Raw genomic sequence first — 26,052 nt, forward strand, 5'->3', positions numbered from 1 at the left:
TGCTGTAGCAGGAGCGACAGGACCAGACAGACCAGTTTAAAAGCACATCTGGGGACAAAGGAACAGTCTTTACCAGCCCTTCTGCTAACGTCCCAGAGCATGATGTTGGGAGCCTGAGGGGTGTGCGGGTTGGGACCATCCATGGCAGCCCCAGGACGCGCCAGACGACTGGCACTGCTGTCGGGCTCCCTGCTGGCGAGGTTTTCCGCAAACTGTGTGTGCACTTTCACATTCTTTGCTGCATGCCCGACCCCCAGCAGCAAAAGAAGGCCCATCTCCTGGCTAAAACCCAATGCGGAGGGGTAACGGGGCGACCCTCGGCGCCACACGGCGGAGTCCGCCGCTCAGGGGACGCGGCCGCGGGGCAGCGGGAGGAAGCACAGGCCGTTTCCACGGCCCTGTGGGGCCACACGACCCTCCTCAGGCCCCGGAGCGAAGCCACCGAAAAGGGGAGAGGCGTGCGCGGCACAGCCGGCTCCTCCCGGGACACCTCCGGGAGCGGCACCGGAACGGCGGCGGCGCGGGCGGCCATGAGGGCGGCGGCGGGAATCGATGTCTCGGCCCTCGACAGGCGGCGGCCGCCATGGCGCTGAGCGGGGTGCGGGTGCTGGAGCTGGCCGGCCTGGCGCCGGCGCCGCTCTGCGGTATGATCCTCGCCGATTTCGGGGCCGGGGTGGTGCGGGTGGACCGGACGCCCCGCTCCGCCATGGCCACCGACGTGCAGGGCCGCGGCAAGCGCTCCTTGGCGCTCGACCTGAAGCGACCTCCTGGCGCGGCGGTGCTGAGGCGGCTGTGCTGCGGGGCCGACGTGCTCATCGAGCCCTTCCGCCACGGTGAGGCGGGAGGGCGGCCTTGGGGGGGGGGGGGGGGGGGGGCACCGGGGTAGGTCCGGGGGAGCGGTGCGGTGCGGGGCAAGGGGGCAGCCTCAGGGAGGTAGCGTGGTGTAAGCGGGAGGTGGGGTGCGCAGCCGTTGCGGGGCCACGGGATGCGGTGCTGAGGGGAGTCCTGTCAGTCTGCGGCTTCTTGAAATGCCTAGTGGGAAAGGAACAGCTTCCAGGGATGTATTTCGTGTGACTGGGTGAGAAGGGGGACGGACCGGGGTTTGTGGAGCGCGACAGCCCCGCAGCACCAGCGGGAAGGTGGTCAGCCAGGGCCTTGCCCCACGGGCTCAGACACTGAACAAATAGTTTTTGTTTCTGGATGTCTGAGCCGAGGAGTCGTGCATGAGTTTGGGCATCAGTCCTGTAGTGATTTTCAGGCCTGCGTACCAATTCGGCTCACATTTGTAAGGTTAGCGTGTGGGTAGGACATAGCAGGTCGTGGTCTAAGTCCCTGGGCTCATGATTCCTCTGCAGGCAACAGATCTAACATGCTGGCTGTGTTCATAAGCCGCCCACAGGCATTCATCTGGTGCTCATGCATGGGCTGTTTCGATATCCCTGCTTTTCCTTGATGCTGTTCTGTTTGAAGAGTATCACCGAGGTCAGGTCGGACAGGGCTTTGAGCAGCCTGATCTAGTTGAAGATGTCGCTGGTCATTGTGGGGAGAGGTCTCTTCCAACCCAAACCTTATGATTCTATGACCATGCTTCAGTGAGGAGCTAGCTGAAGTGTTTTGGGGTTCCAGCAGTCGATTTAGAACTAGAAGGCTGTATCAATTAAACATCACACATCATAAACAGCTTTACTTAGCCCGTGTCATGGGTAGTGCTTTTCATTCTGCAAACAGGTGTTTATGATTGTGATGGTTTTTTCCTTAAGAATTTTTTTGTTTGTTCCTCAGAAGCTCTGCAAACAAAGTTAAGACATTAAATGCAATTTTTCCTTGTACCTATTTTCTAGTGAGATTTTCTTATCATGGACATTTCTGGGGTGGGGTTTTTTGTTTGTTTTTATAGGCACTTTCTTTTTCTTTTTTTAATCTGGAAACTCGGGTGATTTTCTAGCTAGACATTAGGTTTTATGGGCCTGTAACTGAACTAGGGAAATCTGTGATCCAGCATGAAATGTGTGAACCAATGAGAAGATGAGGGCCCAAGTGGCAGGAGAGTTTCTTTAAATGCAGATGTACCATTGACCTTCCGACAGTGTCTTTGTGACACCGGGGTTATTTGGCACCCAGTTCTCACTTGTCCTGTTGAAGGTCTTGCTCTGTACCAAATTTCACTGCTTTCTCCTTGGCTTTAATCGCTTGTCACTGCCCGGTAAGTAATACAATAGAAACAGATCTTAAGGAATTTGAAAATTTAGTAGTACTATGGACTAGTTTGTGAAACAAGTTGCAGTACTAGATTCTGGGGTGGAACAGGTATTGAAGCTATGTTACCCGTTTCCCTCCAAAATGTGTCTCCGTGGAGTGCCAGTACATGGCATAGTCTGACCAAACTGCACTAAGCCAATAAAAGTCTATTTGCAACTTGAATTTGCTTCTTTTAAACCCACTAGCGTTGAACTACAAGATGGAAATTTTAGCCTTGATTACAGTAAACCCATGCTGACCAAACCTACATTTCATTGGTTTCTAAAAGCTCCTAATTCTCTGCATTACAAAAGAACACATTTTCTTTTGTGTAGCTATTGCAAATCCTGCATGGTCCATCCACACCAGTGAATTAAAAGATGCAGGAACACACAGGGTACTGAGAGGCTAGTACAGTGAGAAAGTATATTCCAGTGAAAGATCAAAGCAATTTCAAGTCATTTAATATGGAAAACATGAGAGTTTGCTCTTTTTCTTGTCTTTTTTTTTTTTCTTTTAGCAAGCCTTTGGTAGCTTTCTCTCTCATTCAACAGTACAGGGATTACGGCAAGCTCTCTGGCAATCTTTTGGGGAAGTAAAACAGGAAAAAAAAAGCTGAAAAAATGGAAAGGACCCTAAAGCTTAATTTCCACTTAATTGGCTTGTATTCAGAATGTCTGCAGTATGTTGGTAATTTATGATATTCTGGCTGTTCACATTGTAATTTGAATGTATTATTTCATAAATTGCAATTCAGTTCTGTTGTTGCATGATTTAACTTTGAACCATGTATGTTTTGAGTCATAATAAAAATAAACGTGAATTAGGATTCCTTGCCTTTGTCTTTTTAAGGTGTCATGGAAAAACTTGGGCTTGGTCCAGAGGTCCTTTTGCAGGAGAATCCCAGACTCATCTATGCTAGACTTACTGGATTTGGCCAGACAGGAAAATATGCAAAGTCTGCAGGTCATGACATCAATTATTTGGCTTTATCAGGTAGGCTGTGAAATTTCCTGTCAAATTGGGTTTTTCTGCCCATAAATTAAGACTCAGGAATTTATTGAAAGGTTATTTCCTAAAAGTTCAAATTACCTGAGGTCTAGTCTGATGAAACAGCTGAGCAGATCTGAAGCATGTCTGTTGGTGAAAGGAGGGTTTCCCTCTCTTTCTGTGTGCTTGTCCCTGCTACTTTCTCTCCAGTCAGCTCTGGCGCTTGCTTAACCCTGCTGTAAGCTCCCTCACAAGTCAAAAACTGCCCAGGAGAAATTAGGATGTTTTTCCGCCAGGTTATTGAGATGAAGCAGTTTATCAAGGGTTCCAACAAACACAGACAGTCAGCACAAGAAAGGACGAAACATGGGCTGGACGGGCTGTTCATTTTGGCAACAGCAGTGAGCAGTTAGGCTCGATCAGCATGCCTTCTCAGGCTGTAGAGAATTTTCCTTCCTTTCTGCTATTTTATCTGAATAAAGTTTTTGAAGGGAGGACTGAAGGTTTTATGCATTTTTGCCTTTCTTCGGAGCCTCTCTCCTAGAAAATCTGTTTATAATCCTGAAAAGGCTGCAGATTATTTTGCATGTTTGGGAGCAGCTTTTTTTTTGAGCAAAGAAAAACTAGACAGCCTAAACCGTTTGAGCTCTCATGCTTTTCTGATGTAAATATCTCTCCATTGATACCAACCGAAGGGAAAGTAGGCTTAAAGTAAAGTGGCAATGCTATGTTTCCTTAAGGTGTTGTGGATGGTATGCTGTTTTTTAAGTGTAATGATTCTACAAGTATGCAGTAGCAAACAACAACAAAATTACCCAACTTTGGTGATGGCAGTCAGTGTGTCATGAATGGCCCCACCTACTGCTGCTTCTGTGTGCTGCTTCTCCAAGCCTGTGAGGGAGGAGAGAAAGCGGCCCAAAAATTCTTGGCTTCCCACTGGATAAAGCACTTATTTTAGCCCCAGCAAAGGGCCAGAGCAGAGGCACTGCAAATGTGGTGATCCAATATCACCTACCGTGGGTAGTCATTGTGTTGTGGAGTTAGTTTTTTTAGGGATGGGTTCAGTCTTCTCTCATTATGTAAGATTGTCAGAGAATAAAAAAGAGTAAAGAAAGGACACTTTTGACTTCTCGTCCAGATACTTCGAGTTGTTACGGTATTTTTGTTTGTGCTAGCATAGGGAAAGAGTCAGTACAGAAATGGAATAGTCCATTGCTACCTTGGACTGTAGTACATTCTGTTTACAAAAATAAGTGTTTTTTTCTCTGGAGCTGATTTAATCAGTAGTATTCTGGTTAGTGCTAGCTGCCTAAAATTAAACCATTTTGCTTGAAATTCCTCACGTCAAGTTTTTCTGACTATTTAAAGGAACTAGGACAAAGCATTTGGGAGGTATTCCTCAAAAATGAGATTTTGTATCCTGAAGTATTTTCCTGAGGAGCTTTGGCTTTCTTTAACAAAAAAAAATGGCTTGCATTAGAAACTCCAGATATGGGTTAATATGTTAATCTGCTGGTGCCTGTGATGACCTTTAGGCTATTAGAAGTGAGGTTTTAGTCAGCGACAGGGCTTTATGCTTGCACTACAGGCTTTGGAAGCTTCTTTATACTGTGCACTGAGTTGCTTGCACTTAAGAAGTGCATTAGACCATTAGCTAATGAAACAGTACATCAGAATCATGCAGTTCTCAGGAAATTTTGACCTTATATGCCACAAGTCTCGGACTGTAAGCTAGAAGCATATGAGAGGTACGATCATACTGCAGAGCTTCTTGCTTGCCCAAAGGGAATCACTATGAGGGAACTGCAAAGGGTAAGGTGACAGTAAAGGTGTTCAGGGTGGCAGAGAAATGCTAACAGATTCAAAGCTCAGTCTGAAGTAAACTGGCTTAGCCTTTGCTCCGTTCCATTTCATTTCTGCAGAATTACTGGCACAAACATCCGTTCTCTGTGTCTATGTTGCATGCAATCAGAGGTTACCTTTCTGTGTTACTCACCTGTTCCTCTTATACATAACCTGTTTTTTTCCAAAGGTAGTTGAAGAGGGAGGATAGGACTGAAGTGCAGTTGTCAGTGTGAAATTCTTTGTTATGATTATTAATTCATGGGTTATGTGCACAGAAGACTGTACCTCTGCATTTTTACTTTAAAAGGGTCAAAGGAGAACAACTTACCAAAGTTGCTTTGAGACACGTTCATAATTCCTATTGAATTCTTATGGGGGAGGTTTCTATGCAGGTACAAAGTACTAATATAGAATTATCTGTCATGGGTTGGGCTGGGCCAGCCACTAACAAATGACATGTGCACAAGTATTTTTGGATGAAATTTTGTCCATATATAGCCAAATTATCAATGGTTTGTCTGTGAGACTTTTATTAATCTCTTTATTTAAACACATCTTCACAACTGTGATTTCATATATTCTATTCTTTTGTGAATTAAAGAGTAACCATCAGCCACGTAGAGACAGAAAACTCTTGGTAGAAGTTTGCTTTATCCTTTGTTTACTTGCATAGATTGAAAAGAATGAAACTTTAATGGTAGAATTGTAGAAATGAATGTTTATAATTAATTTTATACTTAACCTTTGCTTTGTTTGCTTTGCTGTTAGGTGTGCTGTCAAAGCTGGGTAGAAAAGATGAAAATCCTTACGCACCCATAAATCTTCTGGCTGATTTTGCTGGTGGAGGTGTCATGTGCGCACTGGGCATTATTACAGCCCTTTATGAACGTACCAGATCTGGCAAAGGGCAGGTCATTGATGCAAGTATGGTAAGTTTGGTCTTGAGGAAGGTGGGGTTTCTTAGGTTTGCTTGTTTGAGTTTTTTCCTGCTTTTAAGTCTGTAAAAAGGGAGGAGATTGCAGCTATTTGTAAGTTTAAAATTGAGAACTTGAGAAAGTAAGTAATCTCATAAAATGGCGTTTCTTTCATGTGCAAGCAGTTTTCACATATCACTGTTGCCACAGCATCCTTATGAAAAGGAACACATACTGTGGCTTTCCCGCTGTGCCGTTCCCTATCTTTCCTTTTACCAGTCTGCCTTCTTCACAAAATATTAGCCGTATATATTTGATCAGTAAGTTTGGTGTATGGAAATAGGGTGTGTAATAAACAATTAACATCATGCATAACAGCAAAAATAATGACCCTAGTAAAATAAAGAATTGCATTAGCTTTATCCAAGATATATCTGCTTACGAATTTGTGACAGGTAATGTTTTATTAGAAGCACTGTTTCCTCAAATAATTACACTGCCATGGATTATTGCCAAGAAGTGAATTTCAAACACTTTGCTTAATGTGCCATAAAATAAGTGAAAGGCTAAATTAGCTTAGTGAATACTATGGATTTTTTCACTGCAGGGCCACCCATTTACACACAGAGGAAGAATACCTATTTACGTTTATCCTTGAAACCTGTATTATCTGCATGTGTTTTTTCTCTCTCTCTCTCTCTCTGTTTCTCTTTTTAAAAAACATTGCAATTAAAATTTGACCTCCTTGCGAGGTGGTGTGATACAGTGAAGGCTATGATTTGGACTTGAATATAAAATGAAAAAACAATAATATTAATTGACGAAAATCCCTTTGTGGAAGAGGTCTTGAAGATCAGAGAATGGTAAGAGATGTTAGCTATCTTGACTTGAGTAAATTTTTGACAAATACACGTGACATTCTCAGAAGCAGGCAATGGCATTATGGTCTAGATGAAAATTCTATGGGATCGGTGCAAAACTGGTCTAATGTTTTCACCCAATGATAGTTATTAGTAGTTCCTTGTAAAAATGAAAAACTTACCAACTGGAGTTTTACAGACATCTGTTGGGTTTTTTTCAATGTTTTCTTCAATAAGCTGAATGATGGATAAGCGATAGCATGTAGTAAATTTACAAATGATGGGAAGAACTACAAGTATGAACACTTGATTAGAATTGAAAATGACCTTTTCAAATTGTAGAAATGACTTGAAAAAAATTGGCTGAAATTGATGGAGACCACTGCTCTGTAGTTCAGAAACAATTAACTGCACAAACGCAGTATGAGAACAATTGGCTAAAGTACCGTCCTGGCGGTTTGTAGTAGTCACAAGCTGAACATGAGTCAACAATATCATGCTGTTGTAAAACACGCACACACACTGTATTAGGGTGTATAAACAGGAAATAGAGCCAGGAAAGTTTCTAAAGTAATTCTTCTAATCTAGTCAACATTTATAAGGAAGATACTGTTTGTGATGCTGGCCATCACCTTTCTGAAAAAAATGACTGATTTGACAAAGTCTGAGAAACACAACAAAAGTGATGTGAGTCTGTAAACATGACCTAAGAAGGACAATTGAGTTTGTATATTTGTAAAGCAAAAACTGTGGAGAATTTGACCAGTCTTCAAGTATTTAGAAAGATATTTCTTGTAGTTTGGAGTATTACCTTATTTTCACGATTGGCACTACAAGTCATTAAAAGAATTTGTTGTGAGAAGGATCAGTGTAAGTCCATTAATGCCATAATGAGATCTGTGGCTCATCAGGAATGGAATGTGTTGTGGTTTTTATTGGGGTTGTTTTAAGCTCTCAAAACCCTCTTTCAATTTTTTCTTGTCTCATTATAATTGTGGAATTTGCAGTTCCCTGCTGGTGTTTCTGGTGTCCTGTGAAATGGATGGAATATTGTCCACTATCACTGGATGTGCTTTATCTGGCATTTTATTATGTTCCTTTCACGTGAACAGACTTTCAGTGAGATGGTTGATGAAAAACATACATGCATCATCAACAGCAAAGACAGTCAGATAGACTGAGTTGATGAGCCTGTTTTTAAATATAAGTTTGTTTTGTGGAGGTAGATAGTTTTAAAATCACAATACCTTAGCACATCAGCTGTCATTTTGTTTTAATATTTGTCTTTATTTAATAGGCCTATTACTTAAGTTGTTGACGGTTTTGGTAGTCTGAATATGTTAACGGCTGTGACGCATGGTGGAATTTTCTACAGTAGAAGAGGGAAATGAATTTCTACATTAGAAGAGGGAAAATAAATTTCTTTTTAGCAGCTTTATGTCCTCAGGGTTACATTTATTAAGTTTTCATATTAGAATCGTGGAATTTTTTAGAATCATTCAGTCCAACTGTTAGCCTTGCACTACCCAGTCCACCACTAAACCGTGTCCCTAGGCACCGCATCTATATGTATTTTAAATACCTCCAGGGATGGTGACTCCTTCCTGGATTGTTTTACTGACCACTTGTTTGTTTCTTCCTTTTATTGCGATGTCTCTTTTTCTGAGGTAATCTAAAAAAATGGATTATTTTTTGTCTTTGAGGTTAGTAATTCTAGATTGAGATCCAAATTTTTGTGATGGAAGGATTTGTTATTTGTCTTTTATTTCTAATTACTATTCTGAAAGCTGAAAAATGGTTTGGGGGCATTCTTATGATCAGTAATACACACGTGAGGAGTTCCTCTAGTTAGTGAAATTAAACTGACGCAAGAAGAGGATGGAGAGAATCAGGCCAAGGGCTGGATTTGCATCACCTGTTCACAGTGTCCAGTGTTACCTGTTGTGCTCAGCTGTCTGCCTCAGGAGAATGAAATGCCTGGTCTGAATTGATTCATGTCAGTTGCTTCTTTTCTCATTGACTCTGTAGGGATCATAGCTGTCTTACAGTGAACCTGATAGTTCCCATGTGCTGAGTAGGATGTGGAGTGGACACTGTGGTATGATATGGGAGGCACAATTGTACATCTGCCCTCTTGCACTGTGTTGGAATAGAGGCATGTGAGTCAGGGCCACGCTTTAGGTTCACTCCAAATTCAGACACAGAGCCTTCCCTGATGGTAGGCATCTGACCAAGTGTGACTCACTCTTTGTGAAAAGACAGCCACAGTAGAGGATGGTGGTAATGATCACTTACATAATAGTCTCATAGCAAGAGCATTTAGCTGTCCAACAGAAGTCTGGGGTTCCATGTGTTTCTCAGCCTGGAGGTATTCAAAACCAAAACTCCCACATCCTAGAGGCATTCATCAGTCACGGGGATAAAGACTGAGTTGATGTGGATTCATTCTCAGTTTTGTTTGGACTGTTTCACTCTGCAGAAGGAACAGAAGACTTGCAGAGCAGACAGGCCACTCAGCCCAGTGGCGCCTATGGATTCTTGTCCCTGCTTCTGAGACTGAGGATGATTTTAGCATGAGGGAGCCATTAAGCGAAACACGTAACTGTTACTGGAATCATTCTGCAATTAGGCCTAAGTGGAGTCTCCTGATACTGTCCTTTTCGTGTTTTAAAAGAAAGTGACCACATAAGTGTGTGTGTTTGTGGTGTTATCTGAGCATGCCTTTGGAGGTTTGGTGCAGGTGTTAGCTTTTTACTTGTCTCTGAATTGCGGAGGGCCTCAGGCGGAAGCTACCTGTGCAGTTGTCCAGCCAGGGATATTTCTAAAGTCCCTATGGCAGTCCAAAACAGATGTGCTATTCGATTTTAAGTATTTTCAGGGTAATTAGCACTGTATGTAGGTATTCTAAGTAGTTCCGTGAGCACCAAAATCTGATTTGCAGTTAGAGCTTATTCTGGTGTTATCCCCATCTGTTATAAGCCTTACTTCCAATGTTTTTAGTGTATTTTATTGTTAATATAGGCAGTGTAAGATCAGATCATTAGTAAAGCAAACACTATTTTGATATCTTTGCAGTCATTTTGCAGACATGTGATGAATGTATACAGTATTTTCTTGTATGAAAGTACTTTGATTGACTTTAACATATAACAAGGACAGAAGTATTCCTGTCCTTGTGTCAGGTACCTGAGGAAGAGGTCAAGTAAAGCACATTAAATGAAGAAGCCTTCATGACTGCATACTTCAAAGATTTGCATGTTTTAAATTCTTACTTAAAAAGGTAGAAATTAATAGATCTTTCCACATGAAAATTCAGTAGTTTTTTACTTTAGTACCACCTCTGTATTTTTCTCTATAGATAACATTAGATTAATTTTACACAGCTGAAAATGCATGAGTCAAAATACACAAAATTATACAGCTCAGGTTTTTCTCTGTTCTGCTGGAATGTTTCTGGCCATGTGCTGTTACTGCCTCATCTTCTCTTACAGTTTTTCTAATGCAGTTGGAAGAAAATGGATTCTGCTGGTGACCAAAAGCATAGGGTGTGATTTTGCTTGGAAAGACTGGTGCAAGCTTGAGAATTCCACTTGGCCAAAAGCCATCACTAGGAGGAATGTGGCAACCCAGGCAGAAGTCCCGCACAGACACATAGCTGTGCAGGCCTATGGCTGCAGGGAGTGCCTGAGCCTGCTGGTTGTGCAGGAGGACAGCGGGGATAACACCTGTGTGAAGTGTGACCGGGTGAATGATCTGCTCAGCCTGGTGGCAGAGCTGAAAGAGGCAGTGGAAAGGTTAAGGAGCATCGGGGAGTGTGAGGGGGAGATAGATTGGTGGAGCTGCACCCTACCATCCCTGAGGCAAAGGCAGCAGAAGGTGGCTCTGCAAGAAGCAGAGGACCCCCTACCCTCTGGCCACCAGGCAGAAGGAGGGGAACTAAGGGATGGGGGGGGGGGGGGGGGGGGGGGAGGAATTGGAAACAGGTCCCTACTCGAGGTGGCAGTCGAATCCCCTCCCCGACCTCCCTCACCTACCCAGCTGCCCCTGCATAATAGATATGGGGCTCTAGAACTTGAGGACCAGGCAGATGAGGAGGTAGATAAAGGCCCATCCAGGGAGTGGCCTAGGGAGAGTCAGTCAGCCCCACACATTGTGACTGCCTCTGTTAAGAAAAAAAGGAGGGTAATTGTCGTTGGTGATTCCCTTCTGAGGGGAACGGAGGGCCCAATATGTTGACTGGACCTACCGTGCAGGGAAGTCTGCTTCCGTGGGGCCAGGGTTAGAGATGTTAGTAGTCTAGGCCCTAGTCTGGTACGGCCCTCTGATTGCTAGCCGCTCTTGGTAATGCAAGTTGGTAGCAATGAGATTGCAGAGAGAAATCCAAAGGCCATCAAAAGGGACTTCAGGGCACTGAGGAGATTGCTAGAAGGATCAGGAGCACAGGTCGTGTTTTCCTCAGCCCCTTCAGTGACGGGCAAGAATACTGAAAGGAACAGGAAAACACATCTGATTAACACCTCGGTGGAATTTTGGTTTCTATGGTTGTGGGGAGGTTTGCAAGGCACCAGGTCTGATGGCGAAAGACAGAGTTCAGCATTCTAGAAAGGGGAGAAGGATTCTCACATATTAATTGGCTGAGCTTATAGAGAAGGCTTTGAACTAGGTTCGAGGGGGGGAGGGAGACAAAACAAGGCCCACCAGTGATGGACCTAGGGGTGGCGTGCTGATGTTAGGGGTGAGATCGATAGCCCAGCTCAAGGACATCTGTACCAATGCACGCAGCACGGGCAACAAAGGGGAGGAGCTGGAAGCCATTGGGCAGCAGGGTAGCTATGACTTGGTCGCCGTCACAGAAACATGGTGGGATGACTCTCATGACTGGAGTGCTGCAATGGATGGCTACAAGCTCTTCAGGAGGGATAGGCAAGGAAGGAGAGGCAGTGGGGTGGCTTTGTGCGTTAGGGAGTGTTCCAATTGTGTAGAGCTCAACAATTTTGAAGACAAGGCCGGGTGCTTATGGGTAGGGATGAAGGGGAAGGCCAACAAGGGAGATATCCTGCAGGGAGTCTGTTATAGACCACCCAATAAGGAGGAAGAGGCAGATGAGGCATTCAATAAGTGGCTGGCAGAAGCCTCTCAGTCGTTAGCTGTTGTCCTTGGGGGGGACTTGAACTTACCAGATGTCCGCTGGAAATACAACACAGCAGAGAGGAAACAGTCCAGGAGGTTGCTGTGTGGAAGATAACTTCCTGACACAGCTGGTAAGGGAGCCTACCAGGGGAGGTGCCTCACTTGACCTACTGTTTACGAACAGAGAAGGACTAGTGTGAAATGTGGTGGTTGGAAGCCGCCTTGGACTTAGTGATCATGAAATGGTAGAGTTCTCTGTTCTTGGTCAAGTTAGGAGGAGAGTCAGCCAAACCACAACCACAGACTTCCGGAGGGCTGACTTTGGGCTGTTCAGGACACTGGTGGAGAGAGTCCCTTAGAGACAGTCCTGAAGGGCAAGGGGGTCCAGGAAGGCTGGACATTCTTCAAGGAGGAAGTCCTAAAGGTGCAGGAGCAGGCTGTCCCTGTGTGCTGGAAAATGAACCGGTGGGGAAGATGATCGGCCTGGTTGAACAGGGAGCTGTTACTGGAACTTAGGGAAAAAAGGAGGGTTTACCACTCTTGGAAGAAGGGGCAGGCGACTCAAGAAGAGTATAAGGAGCTTGTTAGGTCATACAGAGGGAAAATGAGAGACGCAAAAGCCCAGCTAGAACTCAGGCTGGCCACTGTTGTGAAAGACAACAAAAAGTGTTTCTACGAAAACATTAACAACAAAAAGAGAGCCACAGAGAATCTCCATCCTTTGTTGGATACGGAGGGGAAGATTGTCACCAAGGATGAGAAAAAGGCTGAGGTACTTAATGCCTACTTTGCCTCAGTCTTTAATAGTCAGACAAGCAATCCGCAAGGTAACCAGCCCCCTGAGCTGAACGCCAGGGACCAAGAGCAGAATAAACCCACTGTAATTCAGCAGGAATCAGTTAATGACCGGCTCTGCCACCTGGACACCCACAAGTCTATGGGGCCAGATGGGATCCACCCAAGAGTACTGAGGGAGCTGGCAGAGGAGCTGGCCAAACCACTCTTCATCATTTCTCAGAAGTCCTGATCAACAGGGGAGGTCCCAGACGACTGGAGGCTTACCAATGTGACACCCATCTACAAGAAGGGCTGGAAGTAGGATGGGGGGAACTACAGGCTCATCAGCCTGGTCTCGGTGCTGGGGAAGGTTATGGAGCAGTTCATCTTGAGGGCGCTCACATGGCATGTGCAGGATAACCAGGGGATCGGGCCCAGCCAGCACAGGTTCATGAAGGGCAGGTCCTGTTTAATCAAGCTGATCTCCTTCTATGACCAGGTGACCCACCTAGTCGATGAGGGGAAGGCTGTGGGTGTCCTCTACCTGGACTTCAGTAAAGCCTTTGACACCGTCTCCCACAGCATTCTCCTAAGAAAGCTGGTGGCTCATGGCCTAGACAGGTGCACTCTAAGCTGGGTTAAAAACTGGCTGGATGGCCAAGCACAGAGCGTGGTGGTGAGTGGAGTTCAATCCAGCTGGTGACTGGTCACCAGCGCTGTCCCCCAGGGCTCAGTATTGGGACCTTGGTCTTGTTTAACATCTTTATCGATGATCTCGATGAGGGGATCGAGTGCTCCCTCAGTAAGTTTGCAGATGACACTAAACTGGGTGGGAGTGTTGACCTGCTGGAGGGCAGGAAGGCTCTGCAGAGGGACCTGGGCAGGCGGGATCGATGGGCTGAGGCCAATGCGATGAGGTTCAACAAGGCCAAGGGCCGGGTCCTGCCCTTGGGTCACAACAGCCCCAGGCAGCGCTACGGGCTTGGGGAGGAGTGGCTGGAAAGCTGCCTGGCAGAAAAGGACCTGGGGTGCTGGTCGACAGCCGGCTGGACATGAGTCAGCAGTGTGCCCAGGTGGCCAAGGAGGCCAACAGCATCCTGGCCTGTATCAGAAGTGGTGTGGCCAGCAGGAGCAGGGAGGTGATCGTGCCCCTGTACTCGGCACTGGTGAGGCCGCCCCTCGAATGCTGTGTGCAGTTTTGGGCCCCTCACTGCAAGAAGGACATTGAGGTGCTGGAGCGTGTCCAGAGAAGGGCAACGAAGCTGGTGAGGGGTCTGGAGAACAGGTCTGGTGAGGAGCGGCTCAGGGAACTGGGTTGGTTTGGTCTGGAGAAGAGGAGGCTGAGGGGAGATCTTATCGCTCTTTACAGTTACCTGACAGGAGGTTGTAGTGAGGTGGGGGTTGGTCTCTTCTCCCGAGTAACAAGTGATAGGACAAGAGGAAATGGCCTCAAGTTGCACCAGGGGAGGTTTAGATTGGACATTAGGAAAAATTTCTTTACTGAAAGAGTGGTCAAGCATTGGAACAGGCTGCCCAGGGAAGTGGTGGAGTCACCGTCCCTGGAGATGTTCAAAAAATGTGTTGATGTGGCTGTTGTAGACATAGTCTAGTGGGCATGGTGGTATAGAGTCAACGGTTGGACTTGGTGATCTCAGAGGTCTATTCCAACCTAATGATTCTATAATTATTGAAAGGCTGAACAAACTGAGTTTTCATCTAGTTGTACTCCACATAGCTGAAATGTTAAGGAGCAAGTTGGAAGAGGATTATTCATGTTTTCTACTGCTGTATTCATCAGACGCTTGCGTATTTAGATTACCTTGCTCTGTCTATGTATCTGCCAGTGATGAGAGTGGGAAGATAGTTTTTGGTTTAACTTAGTGGTGGAGATGAGCTTCCTAGTTCCCATGGTATAAGGGAACATTAACCTTTGATTTCCCTGCCGTTTTCTTCTAAAAATAGCAGTCTTGTCACAATCAGTAAATTCAAAGTTGTTAATGTACAGATAAAAATTTGGTACTTACAGGACTGGTATAGTCATCTTGATTTCCAGAGGTTTAGAAGGCTTGACAGCTGTTAGATACTTAATGTTCTATAGAACAAAGAAGCTTGTCCCATCACCTAAAATTACTTACATTCCCTTTGTGAACTCCAAACGATTACAAACTTGCTAAACAAGGAGACTTTGTGCATTGAAAGTGTGTTATCCATCTGAAGCTGCATTATTGCATTTATGCTCCTTCTTACTCTGTAATTATAGATGATTTCACATATGCAACATAAACAGTAATTGAAAATTTTAAGAAATTAAACTGCTTACCAGAGATTTTGTCATTGCAAATCTTAATAAAGGACAGAACTGGTAGTAGTTTTTTGCTGGGGTTTTTAATGTAGAATTAATGTAACATGTCAATTAATTTACTGAAGCTGTTACTTTTTCCTGTAAATCTTCAAGGTAGAAGGAGTAGCATACCTAAGTTCTTTCCTGTGGAAATCACAAAATTTGGGGCTTTGGAACAGACCTCGAGGTGAGAACCTGCTAGATAGCGGTGCGCCTTTTTATGAAACCTACAAGACCTCCGATGGAAAATTCATGGCTGTTGGTGCCATTGAGCCTCAATTCTATGATCAGTTAATAAAGGGTAAGTAGCTTGGAGCAGTTGTTTCACATCAGCAAAGCATGATTGAATGAATTCTTTAATACTTGATTTTGATTCATGACATTGATTATGTTGATTTCTTTTTGGCTTTTTGTTGAAGCCAAACACTTCTTGAAATTAATTGAGTAGTAGTGTAGTAGTTGACTTTGTTCTTCTGGCAATTGATTCCTTTCTTTTCCATCCCTTCTTCACCTTACCTTCAGAAACTACACTTAAATTAGAGGTTTTCTTCTGGAGTTATGGTAACGGTAGTCTGTGATATGGCTGGAGCCCTAAACAACTATTTTTGGGAACCACTTTTTTCAAGGGATTGTGAATATACTTGAAAAAGGAGACATAATTCTTTGGTATTGCAAATAAAATTTCAAGCAATTTCAGTTATTGGTGCTATATTTTTTTAAAAAAAAGAAACATTTGTTTCAGAAATTAATGTGCATTGGAAGTAGTTCAAAATAGTTATTGACAAAATGGAATTTTTCTAGAAGCAAAGTCAGCTTTATAAATTAATTTCCATTACACAGTTTCAGAGTGCTTTGGATGTCCAGCTATGAATATAATTTTTATATTTGACTGAAGAGCCTTTAAGTATGGCTATAAAATATGATTTATCTGTTTGTGAAATTAGAATGGGTCATGCAAAATAACTGCGTGAAGTTGAAACAGGAATTTGCAGGTGCCTCTTTAGCTTTGAACTGCTTGTGTGCTTCAAGCTTTTGATCATATGTTCTTTTAGCTTCTTACTGGTTATTTAATTAAAAAATAATTTCTTCTGTTGTCCTCCTTTGGTAGATTGCTATGCTTTCCATACAGAATTTACGAAAATACAAAAAATTCACAGAAGATTTTGGTAATTATTCTTTTTCCATTATTCTGATTATGGAGGATATAAAAAGTTCTCAATCTAATTTTAGTTTTGCTTAATGAGTAGAAGGAATACCGACAAAGGATATACCTGAAGGGGACACACTCTCTGTTATGCGAACCACTTTTGTATGTGCATGACTTAGATGTGGTAAATCTTTGCTGAGTGAGGGTGGCACTTACTCTTGCTCAGTCTTTCCCCACTGATTATTCCTTGGATTGTAGCATGGATACCTGTGCTGGTTTGGCTGGGACAGAGCTAAATTTCTTCATAGTAGCTGCTATGGGGCTGAGTTTTGGATTTGTGCTGGAAACAGTGTTGATAACTCAGAGATGTTTCAGTTACTGCTGAGCAGTTCTTACACAGAGTCAAGGCCTTTTCTGCTCCTCACACCGCCCTGCCGGAAGGAGCACAGCTGGGACAGCTGACCCCAGCTGACCAGAGGGATACTCCATACCCTATGATGTCATGCTCCGCAGCAGAACTTGCGGGGGAGGTTCACGGGGCGGCCACTGCTTAGGGACTGGCTGGACATTGGTCGGTTGATGGTGAGCAATTGCTTTCATTTGTATTACTTGTCTTTCTTGGGTTTTATTTTCCTCTCTCTTTGTAATTTTTTCCTCCTCTTTTCTTTACAATTTTAAAATTATTATTATTTGTAATTTTTAAACTGTATGTAGTTATTGTAAGTAGTTCCGTGAGTGCCCAGATCTAATTTGCAGTTAGAGCTTATTCTGATATTTTCCCCATCTATTATTAGCCTGACTTCCATGTTTTTATCTCAACCCACAAGTTTCTTTCTCACTTTTACCCGTCCAATTCTCCCCCTATCCCTGTGGGGGCAAGAGAAGTGAGTGAGCAGCTATGCGGTGCTTAGTTGCTGTCTGGAGTTAAACCATGACAATTACTCTTAGAGGCAGTTACTGCCAGCTCATCCCCAATCAGCTATGTTGTGCTAGTAAAAGCATGGTCAGTGCCAGGGCCTGCAGTTCCAGGAGTTTTTGAAATTGAGAAGCATAGTAAGATGAAATGAAGGTATGGGGTGGTAAGGTGGGGTATGCCTTTGGTGAGGAGGATCCCAAAGAGAGATCTTGTTCTGTACACCTTGGCTTTTTTCTCTAGCAACCTGTGGTACTCCCGTAGTTCTTGCACATCTGTGGCTGTAAATGGCTGCTTCTCTGTCTAGCTTAAACAGGGCTGTGTGATTGCGTAGAGTATCCAAATTGGTACATGCTGATACATGAAATGCAGAAGGCAGGCTCCTGGAGTGACTCAGAGACATGTCCCGCATTATGTGCTGCCTCCAGATCAGATGTCAAGTTTGTAAGAGCCATGTTCTCGACTGAAGAAGCTGGTACTTTGCCCCTTGTTGTCCCGAGAATAACTTGTTTATAAACTCCAGTTCTAAGGTACTCAATCTTGAAAAAGAAAGTATATTGATTTTTCCACAATTTGTAGTTCTTTCCAATGTTATTCTCATCCAGTCCTTTGAGATTTTTTTACTTGCAAGAAATGGAGCTGCAGAACAAAATTAAATATAAAAGTGTATTAAAGTAAAATGTAAGCCCTCGCTCTGGAAGTTAGGGAATTTGGAATTCAAATATATGTCTTCAGGGAGAATGCTTTTACTAAGTACAAAGGAAACAAGGAAAGAATAAAGCTGCTTACTCAAATGTCCATATGTTTGGCTTAAAGTGCTCCAACACTGGCCTGCAGTATTCATGGCTGCAATATTTTATTCTTCTCTAGACATTAGCACTCTAGACATCTGCACTTACTGTTAAGCTACAGGAGTGGGATGGCATCTTTATTTGTACAAAAAGAAAACAAATTCTGTAATGGAGTCTGGTCTTGTTTCTCACTGTTCTTAGTGAACCTTTGCTGGACACTCCAGCCTTCCTGTGTTGGTCATTGCTACAGGGCAAGACTCAGGCTTTTCTCTGTCAACCAGCCAGCCAGCTTATCTAGAAAGAAGCCTCTGGTGGATGAATCCAGTAGTCAGGCAGTATAACATGATCACTGACCAGTCTCTGTCTTATTTAGATAAATAGTGAGGAAAATGCTAAAATTCTCTGGTTTTGTCTTAGTTGTTTCTCAGTAATTTAGAGCATAGTGTTGGAGCAACAGCTATGAATTCATCTGCCTATACTGGGGCACCCATGTTGAACTTTCTTTTCATGTTTGAAAGTATTCCTTATGCTTACAATGCACAGGAATGGCTTGAATTTAACAGCTGAAGTTTCAAAAATGGTTATTCCAGCAATAAAGAATTGGTGTATCCATGTGTAAGTAGGCAGCAACTGCAATCACAGATGTGCCTGTGTTTCAGTCTTTTTCGAAAAATCCAACATACAGACTACAGTCTTCTAAGGAAATTTTGCATTTTGCCTTTAATGGTATCACAAGCTTTGCTTGTTTACAGTCAATAGATTTTCTTTGCTTATTTTGTAAAAGTGTGTTGTTTAAAGTGTCAGACTGAACTCAAGATTTTTTCACAATATTGCATTTAATGTAAGTGGTCTTTCTTCATTGTATTTTAGGTGTATATTATTAATTGTTCAGATTCTCACACAGGAAATATTTATCCCTTTTGGTAGTTATGGTTGCAAGCTTTCTGAAGCATAGTCTGCTAAATTAGAACAGCAGATCCTTCTTGTGGCTTAGGGATTTTTTCCTTTCTGGGATATCTATTGCAGAAATTCAATTCAGAATTTAAGCCTTCCTTTGAATGTTATATGGAAGCACAAACTGCTGTGAGAATCGTATTGCTCTTTCACAAATCCAAGGAGCTTTGACTTAGGCTGAGTCGTCTGTTCCAGGCATTAATTACCTGCTTTGAAGTAGTTTTAAAATTGGTGTTCCAGTTACAATTTCCATAATTTTTGGTCAGTTCTGCTGGTAAACAATTTGGTGCTGTTCCAAATAAAATATATTCAAAAGCCACTGTATGTCTCTCTGTGCATATTTAGAGTAGGTTACTTTTGCCACTCCTGTGGGATGAAAACACAAGGATATGGGTGTTGCAGATGTAAGAGCTGGAGATTTAAAGATTGCAGAATTGAGAAAGGAACATGATTTCTGAACTATTTGTCACTGCTCACAGAATTCTGGTGAGCAGAAGTGAAACTGTTTTCCTTTTGGTTTTGGTTCGCTTCAGTGTTTCCCTGCAGAATTAGGAACCCAGTCCTGGGCCAGAGTGCAGTTAATGATATGGTGAGGGAATTTAAGGGCTCTGCGAGGGGAAACTAAGCAAATTTAAGAAAATACAACATCTTAGTTTGAGAAGATTGTTGGCTTTGGAGATAATGCGCAGTACGGAAAATTAAATTTCTGCTTACCACACATTTATGAATTTTTTTTAAAAAAGGTTATATGAGAAACTGAAGCTATATAAAAGAGATATGGTAAATAACTGCTGTAGTAGTTGTAGTATTAGGGGAGCTCACTATAGACTTCCTATAGACTATTTGCTGTTAACAAACATGGTGTAGTCCTTTTGCTTATATTAATTTTGTTACTGCAAAAGTCAGCCAGCAAATAACTAAAATGCCTTTGCATCTTACGAAAAATCTGATGTAAGAAACATGTGCTATTAATGTTAAGTCTCCATGTGTTGACAGAAAGAGACAGAATGTCTTCCAACTGACCTGTAAATTGCTTCTGCAGGTTTCTCTTGATTTTTAGCAACGTGTGCTTAGTATTGCTGTAGCCAGGCTACAAGAGGCATGCAGAACACGGTAAGAAGACTCTCACTACTATAGGTGAGAGTAGAGGTTTGAGCCTGCATTGTCATGTGGGGTAAACCTGATTACATAACGTGAACTTAGTATCAGCTTACATTGATGTGAAAAGCACTGTTACTAAAGTTCTGAACATGTATTTGACAGCACTCCTTTCAGACTGCTTTGGTACTCCTACGTTGTGTGATTTCCATTTAAAAAGAAAGAAAAAAATTAGGAAGCACTTGAAAAGCATAGTCGACATCATTATGAAGGATTTCCACAGGACTCTGTTTTGTGGTTGTGAAGTATTGTGTACTGTATGAAAAATCCGCTAATATACTAAATCCAATGTAACGTTGTTTTTAAGAAGTGCGAAGTAGACAGAGTTTCCTCATTACATTTTTGACACCCTCAGTTAAACATAATGTTAAGTTTTATTGAATTTATTTATCATGATTAGCCTTAAACATTGTATGAATACTGTAGAGGGCCTGGTTCTTGCTGCACCAAAACATTTGCAATTGTGGTAATTAAATATGTAAACTTGGAGTACAGCTATGGATGCAGTTGTGGCGATGCTCTGGTGGAGTATACTCTGGGCCTGAGCAACCTTTTGCTAAGCTGTGACATTCTAAAAAATTATTTAGTTTCAGAAACTTTGAACAGAGAAAAAACTTTACATAGTTACTTCAATGAAAATTCACTGCAGTTTTGGAATATTATGAAGTTCAGTTCCCTCTCAGAGTGAGAATGAATTATATTTAGACAGAGAGAGCAGTGTTGTACACCTTATGGCGGTGGTTTGGGCCAAAATTAAGGATTCCCATACAGATGGTTCTATTCAGTCACGTTGTGCTATGAGTGTACAATTTTGAAAAGAAAATCAGCAAGTTAAAACAAGAAAATCATGAGCAAAGCTCTGCTAAGAATCCAAAATAATCTTTTAAAATAGTATGGCTGAAATACTGTAAGAAACTGTTTATTTCCAAAGCAACTTCACTGATTTATCTAATGAATTTTACAGGTTTCTCTCCCTTGAAATAGGTGCCTAATTTTACTGCAGTTTGTCTAAGAAATTCTCCAGAAATAGAGATTTCAATTGGATGCATTAATGAATGTTGTGCAGATGCATGTCAGTCAAGCTATAGCATTTAAAGGAGACTTAAAGCTATATCGTTATAACAAGATTTCATTTTTCATTTTTCAAAAATTGTTATTTCAAAGGTGTACTAGGGTAGGTTACTGGGTCTTTCTAAACGGAAGCCCCTAGACGAGAATTTGAACAAAAAAAGCTGTGATTGCTTTACCAGATAATCTGTGTAGAAGATACTTTGCTTTTGATTCTCTTGGGTCAAATTTGTCATCCTGTGGTATCCCAAACAGTTCTGTGCTGTGTAATTGTTTCCTTGTTGACTCAGTTGTTCCAGCTGTGATGCCGTTCGTCCGCACCACAAATGGTTGGCAGAAGCTAGAAAATGAGAAGCTGTAGTGCTTAAATGCTGTTGGTTCATGCTATTTAAAGTTGAAGTCTTCAGTGGTCAATGGAAAATGAACATGTAGTATTAAATTCCATGTTCTCCATGTTGTTCTATTTTGCTAGAGCATGTACAGTTAGATTCAGCCAACTTTCCATCTGGCAGGATCTTCAAATACAATTGTGTAATGGGTAATGGTAGAGCCATATTCATGTTGGACTGGCTAATAGGACCCAAACCATAGTTAATAAGCAGATAACACTTACGAAACAGTGTTTCCAGTTGACAAGATTTCATGCATTGAGACAGAATCTCAGTGTGTTACTTAGCTTTACTTACTGTGTAAGGTACGTTTGCCTTGCCTCCTAGTTCTTAAGTACCTATATAGCACTGTTAATCTTTAGTATTATACTTTGAAGATTAATAATCAAATTAATTTTGAAAGCATTTTTGGCATCTGTTTAATTATGGGTGCTCAACCAGTATGAGTAATCTTCAACTGATCCTTTTTTAGGGTGATATGAGTGGTTGTGATTGTAAGTTTAGTGATATAAGATGTACATGATTTGGTAACTCCATAAGGACTGATGTTTAGCTTGTAGTAATACTTGTCCGAGTATCTGTAGGAATCTCTAATAAGGTGTGAAAACACTTATTCTGTCTTTGACTGTGTTGATTTTCTTCTAAACATAAAGAACTGAAAGGCTGTATTTCTGAATTGGAGATTGGCAATTTCTCTGTGTTTACCTGTGCAATAATAAAGTAAGATTTTAAAGCATGCATTCGTTTTCAAAGCTACTATTTAAGAATCTGGTGATCAACAGTGAAATTCTTAAATATTATGATAACTTGGGGGAAACTATGAGCCTCAAGACATGCATGTAGCAGAGATTATGAGCAGAAAGAAAGAACTTACAGAGTAGAAGAATGGACATTATCTTCCTTGCTTCTCCCCCATGTGTTTCAATAGCTGTATGTATACCCCTCTCAGTGATAAGGAAGCTGTAGAAATAAAAGGTGTTTTTTTCTGCCTATGTACAGCTAAAAATTAGATGAGTTCTGTGTAAATTCTACCTGCAGGCAGGCATCTAGTAGCCAAGCCTGTTAACAGTTGCAAGTCAATCATCAATCTGATACTAGATATCCAAAGATATAAGAAAGAATGTTGAAAATTAAATGTTTGCACTTAATTTTCTCTGCCTTTTACACAGAGCTGTTGTTTTCTAAGCATCTCCCTTTTTTGTTGTTTCTGAGGCATGATGATAGTTGTTCAAATTTCTCAAATTAATGTCTTCCTTATCCCTGCTTTTTCTGAATTTTTCCTGTGATGTTCATGCTCCTCAATTTCAAGATGTGACTGGACAGCCTTCAATACATCACTTCTGATTTCTGTTTGATATCATAGACTCTGTGTACTACCTCCATTTTGAAAGTGTGGTTTAATTGCCTTTTCTCTTTCCTGTTTCTTACCTCCTTTTTGAGATAAATCCTACAAGAAGTGATAACAGCTCTTGCATCTCATTCAAGTAGAAGAATGGAAGGCTAGGGACTGCAGAGAGCAGAATCCTTGGGAACAGAAACTGAGATGGGAAACAGGCTGCACAGGACAGATGTAAACTCCCCAGTGAGAAGTGGTGCTTAGTTAAGGGAAGGGCCTAAGACTTGCCTAGTTGAGGAAATTTTGAGTGCAGAGCCTGTGTGTCCATCTCCTGCTCTTGTGTCTCAGAAGGGATACGCGTATTGCGCACCTAGGTGGTCCATGCAACTGATCTTCTGGGAAGCAGAGTTCTTGAGCAGTTAGTAAGTGTAAGGGCTATGGGTTTAACTTTTCCAAAAGAGCCGCAGTGGAGAGTTGGAACCTGGGGAGTGTGCCGGAGAGGGGAGAGCAGCAAACACTGCTGGAGTCCATTTGGACTGAGGGAGTCAAGAAGCAGGTCAGTTAGCCTGCAGGCGCCTGCAGCTGAGCTACCTCATGCACATCGAGCCTGGATGTATCCATCCACACCATCGTCTTGTCTGTGCCATAGAAATAATCCGCTCGTGTTGGGCTTCAAACACTGTAGCCTACTGAATGTCCAGCTCTGGCAGATGTACTGGCTTCCGTGAGGTAAGGATGTTGCTGTAGTCCAAGGCCAACCCGTTCAGCAGACTTTTGTGTTGCTGCTGCCAGGTAGAGATTACGATACCTATTATAGAAAATATTGTCAGGACAAAATATCTCTAGGCAGCTGCTGCTCTTAGGAAATGTTTATACAAATGAGTGTTGATTATATGTATTTAGCTAAAAGGCTGTAGCTGGTGTGGTTGAGTCTAATTGCAAGTAATAGAACATTTATTCTTCTGCTCCCTCCCGCTCATAGGCATCCTGATAAAGTTGGAAGTGACTTGTAGTTAGTATGCTCTGCTGTGTTGGACTGCCTGCAAAATATTACCTTCTCAAGGAACATACTTAGTTGTGGGCAGCGCTTCGTGCTTTATATAAGCTATACTATAGGTAAACTTTGCTTTTCTCCTTTCAGGTCTTGGGCTAGATTCGGATAAACTTCCTAGTCAGTTGAGTTTTGCTGACTGGCCTGAAATGAAGAAGAAATTTGCATCAATATTTGCACAGAAAACACAAGCTGAGTGGTGCAGCATATTTGATGGTACTGATGCCTGTGTGACCCCTGTTTTATCCTTTGATGAAGTTGCCTCACATCAGCATAACAAACAAAGAAGTTCTTTTATCAAAAATGATCAGGAAGAGATAAGTCCTAGACCTGCTCCTCTTCTATCAAGGACTGCTGCTGTTCCATCATTTAAAAGAGATCCTTTTATAGGAGAACACACGGAAGAGATACTTCTAGAATATGGATTTACTAAGCAAGAGATTGATAAACTTTATTCTGAAAAAGTAATAGAATTCAGTAAACCGAAAGCTAGTTTATAATTTCTTTACTATGCAGATCAGACAAATTTCAGGCTGATACAGTAAATTTTTATGCATTGAAATTGAATTATATGACAAATGTTTGCATGATAGTGCTTTTAAATAATTTTTTTTCAATTATTGAAGTTTTAGATTTCATTGAAAACAGATGTACTTGTGTACCTAAATGGTCTGCAGTCTAAAATTGTACCAAAATTGTGTTCTGAAGACCTACACAGTTTGCTTAGTAAGCAGCTGTAAATGCTCAAAATTTTTCTTTAAACACCGGATTCTGTGAAATGTTTGTTTCTTTTAATTCTTCGTGACACCGTTGCTTTGTAATACATGTTGTAATTACATGAAGGCAATACTTTTCATAAAATATAGTTATATTCTTCCTAAACAAGTGATTGTGTTGTTTACTCATAGATTAGAAGGTTTTTTTTTCTCTATCTTACCATATTAATTCAGTTGCCTTATCATGCCAAAACACGGATCAAAATAACACTGTTTTCCTATGTGCTGCTGTAGAGTTGTTATCATAAACTAATTATGTTTAATAGCCTGACTACATTGTCTTAATGCAGCGTCCTGATTATCAGAGAATCACAGAATGTGAGGGGTTGGAAGGGACCTCTGGAGATCATCTAGTCCAAGCCCCCTGCCAGAGCAGAGCCACCTAGAGTAGGTCACACAGGATGGCGTCCAGGTGGGTTTTGAATATCTGCAGGGAAGGACACTCCACAACCTCCCTGGGCAGCCTGTTCCAGTGCTCTGCCACCCTCAAGGTAAAGAAGTTTTTCCTCATGTTGAGGTGGAACTTCTGCCCGTTGCCTCTTATCCTGGTAATGGGCACCACTGAAAATTATATTACATTTGGAATTTCAGTTTGCCTGGCAAATCACTTCAGAACAAAAGTTGTTATTTTAAAATAGCTGCCAAGTATTAATTCTTTCCTTTCTTTTTGGAAAAATAGCAGGCAACTTGGCTGCACAGGTTTTGAACAGTGGTTATTGCATGGTGATTTTCATTCTTCAAAATTAAACCGTCATTTTCAACAGTGTCCTTCAAGGCAAAAGAAAATATGCTTTTAAAAAGAATTAATTATATGGCATTAGTACAGTTTTCTTTAGTCTGACATGTCAGGAATTATGATATGAGGAGTTGAGGGTTTTGATAATTTTGTCAGAATGTTGTATCTTGCTGAAGATGATTTTGTTGCTCACAAAGACTTCCAAAGCTGAGGTACACTTTAGCTCATTTTACACATACAAAATAATGCAAAAAATGTCAGCATTATTACTGTAAAAAAACCTTTTACATTCTACGACATAAGCACCTGCCTGGAAGGAAGAATTATCTAGTAGGTCCTGACAAATTCAGCAAAAACATCTTGTAAGTTTCCAGCTGGAAATTACTCTAATGTAAATTACTGAATATTGTACATCTTTACAGTAAGATTTGACAGTTTTCTTAGTCCCAAATGCATCTGATTGTGTTGCAGAACAGTAATCGTTGTCAAATGTAATCCAGTGCACATAAGTTTTGTCCTCAAAATTGCTGAAGTCAATTTAAAAACTCATGTTAACTTCAGCATAGATTGGATCAGCTGCCTCACTCAGGTGACTGACCTGGAAGGTACAGTTTTGGTATGTCACCACAGATTTCTTC

General features: G+C 41.9%; 1 protein-coding gene across 1 annotated transcript; it reads left to right on the plus strand.

Moving 5' to 3' along the window:
- The first annotated feature begins 580 nt into the window (after positions 1-580).
- Positions 581-24,402, plus strand: AMACR (alpha-methylacyl-CoA racemase). The gene is made up of 5 exons (XM_086480276.1): positions 581-833; positions 3,091-3,234; positions 5,842-6,002; positions 15,210-15,396; positions 23,993-24,402. Exons 1-5 carry the CDS (start codon positions 584-586, stop codon positions 24,400-24,402), a joined length of 1,152 nt encoding a protein of 383 aa, XP_086336402.1. The 5' UTR covers positions 581-583.
- Positions 24,403-26,052: the final 1,650 nt, after the last annotated feature.

Source organism: Leptosomus discolor, chromosome Z (genome assembly GCF_034619465.1).
Source record: "Leptosomus discolor isolate bLepDis1 chromosome Z, bLepDis1.hap2, whole genome shotgun sequence".
In the NCBI taxonomy this organism is placed as follows: domain Eukaryota; kingdom Metazoa; phylum Chordata; class Aves; order Leptosomiformes; family Leptosomidae; genus Leptosomus; species Leptosomus discolor.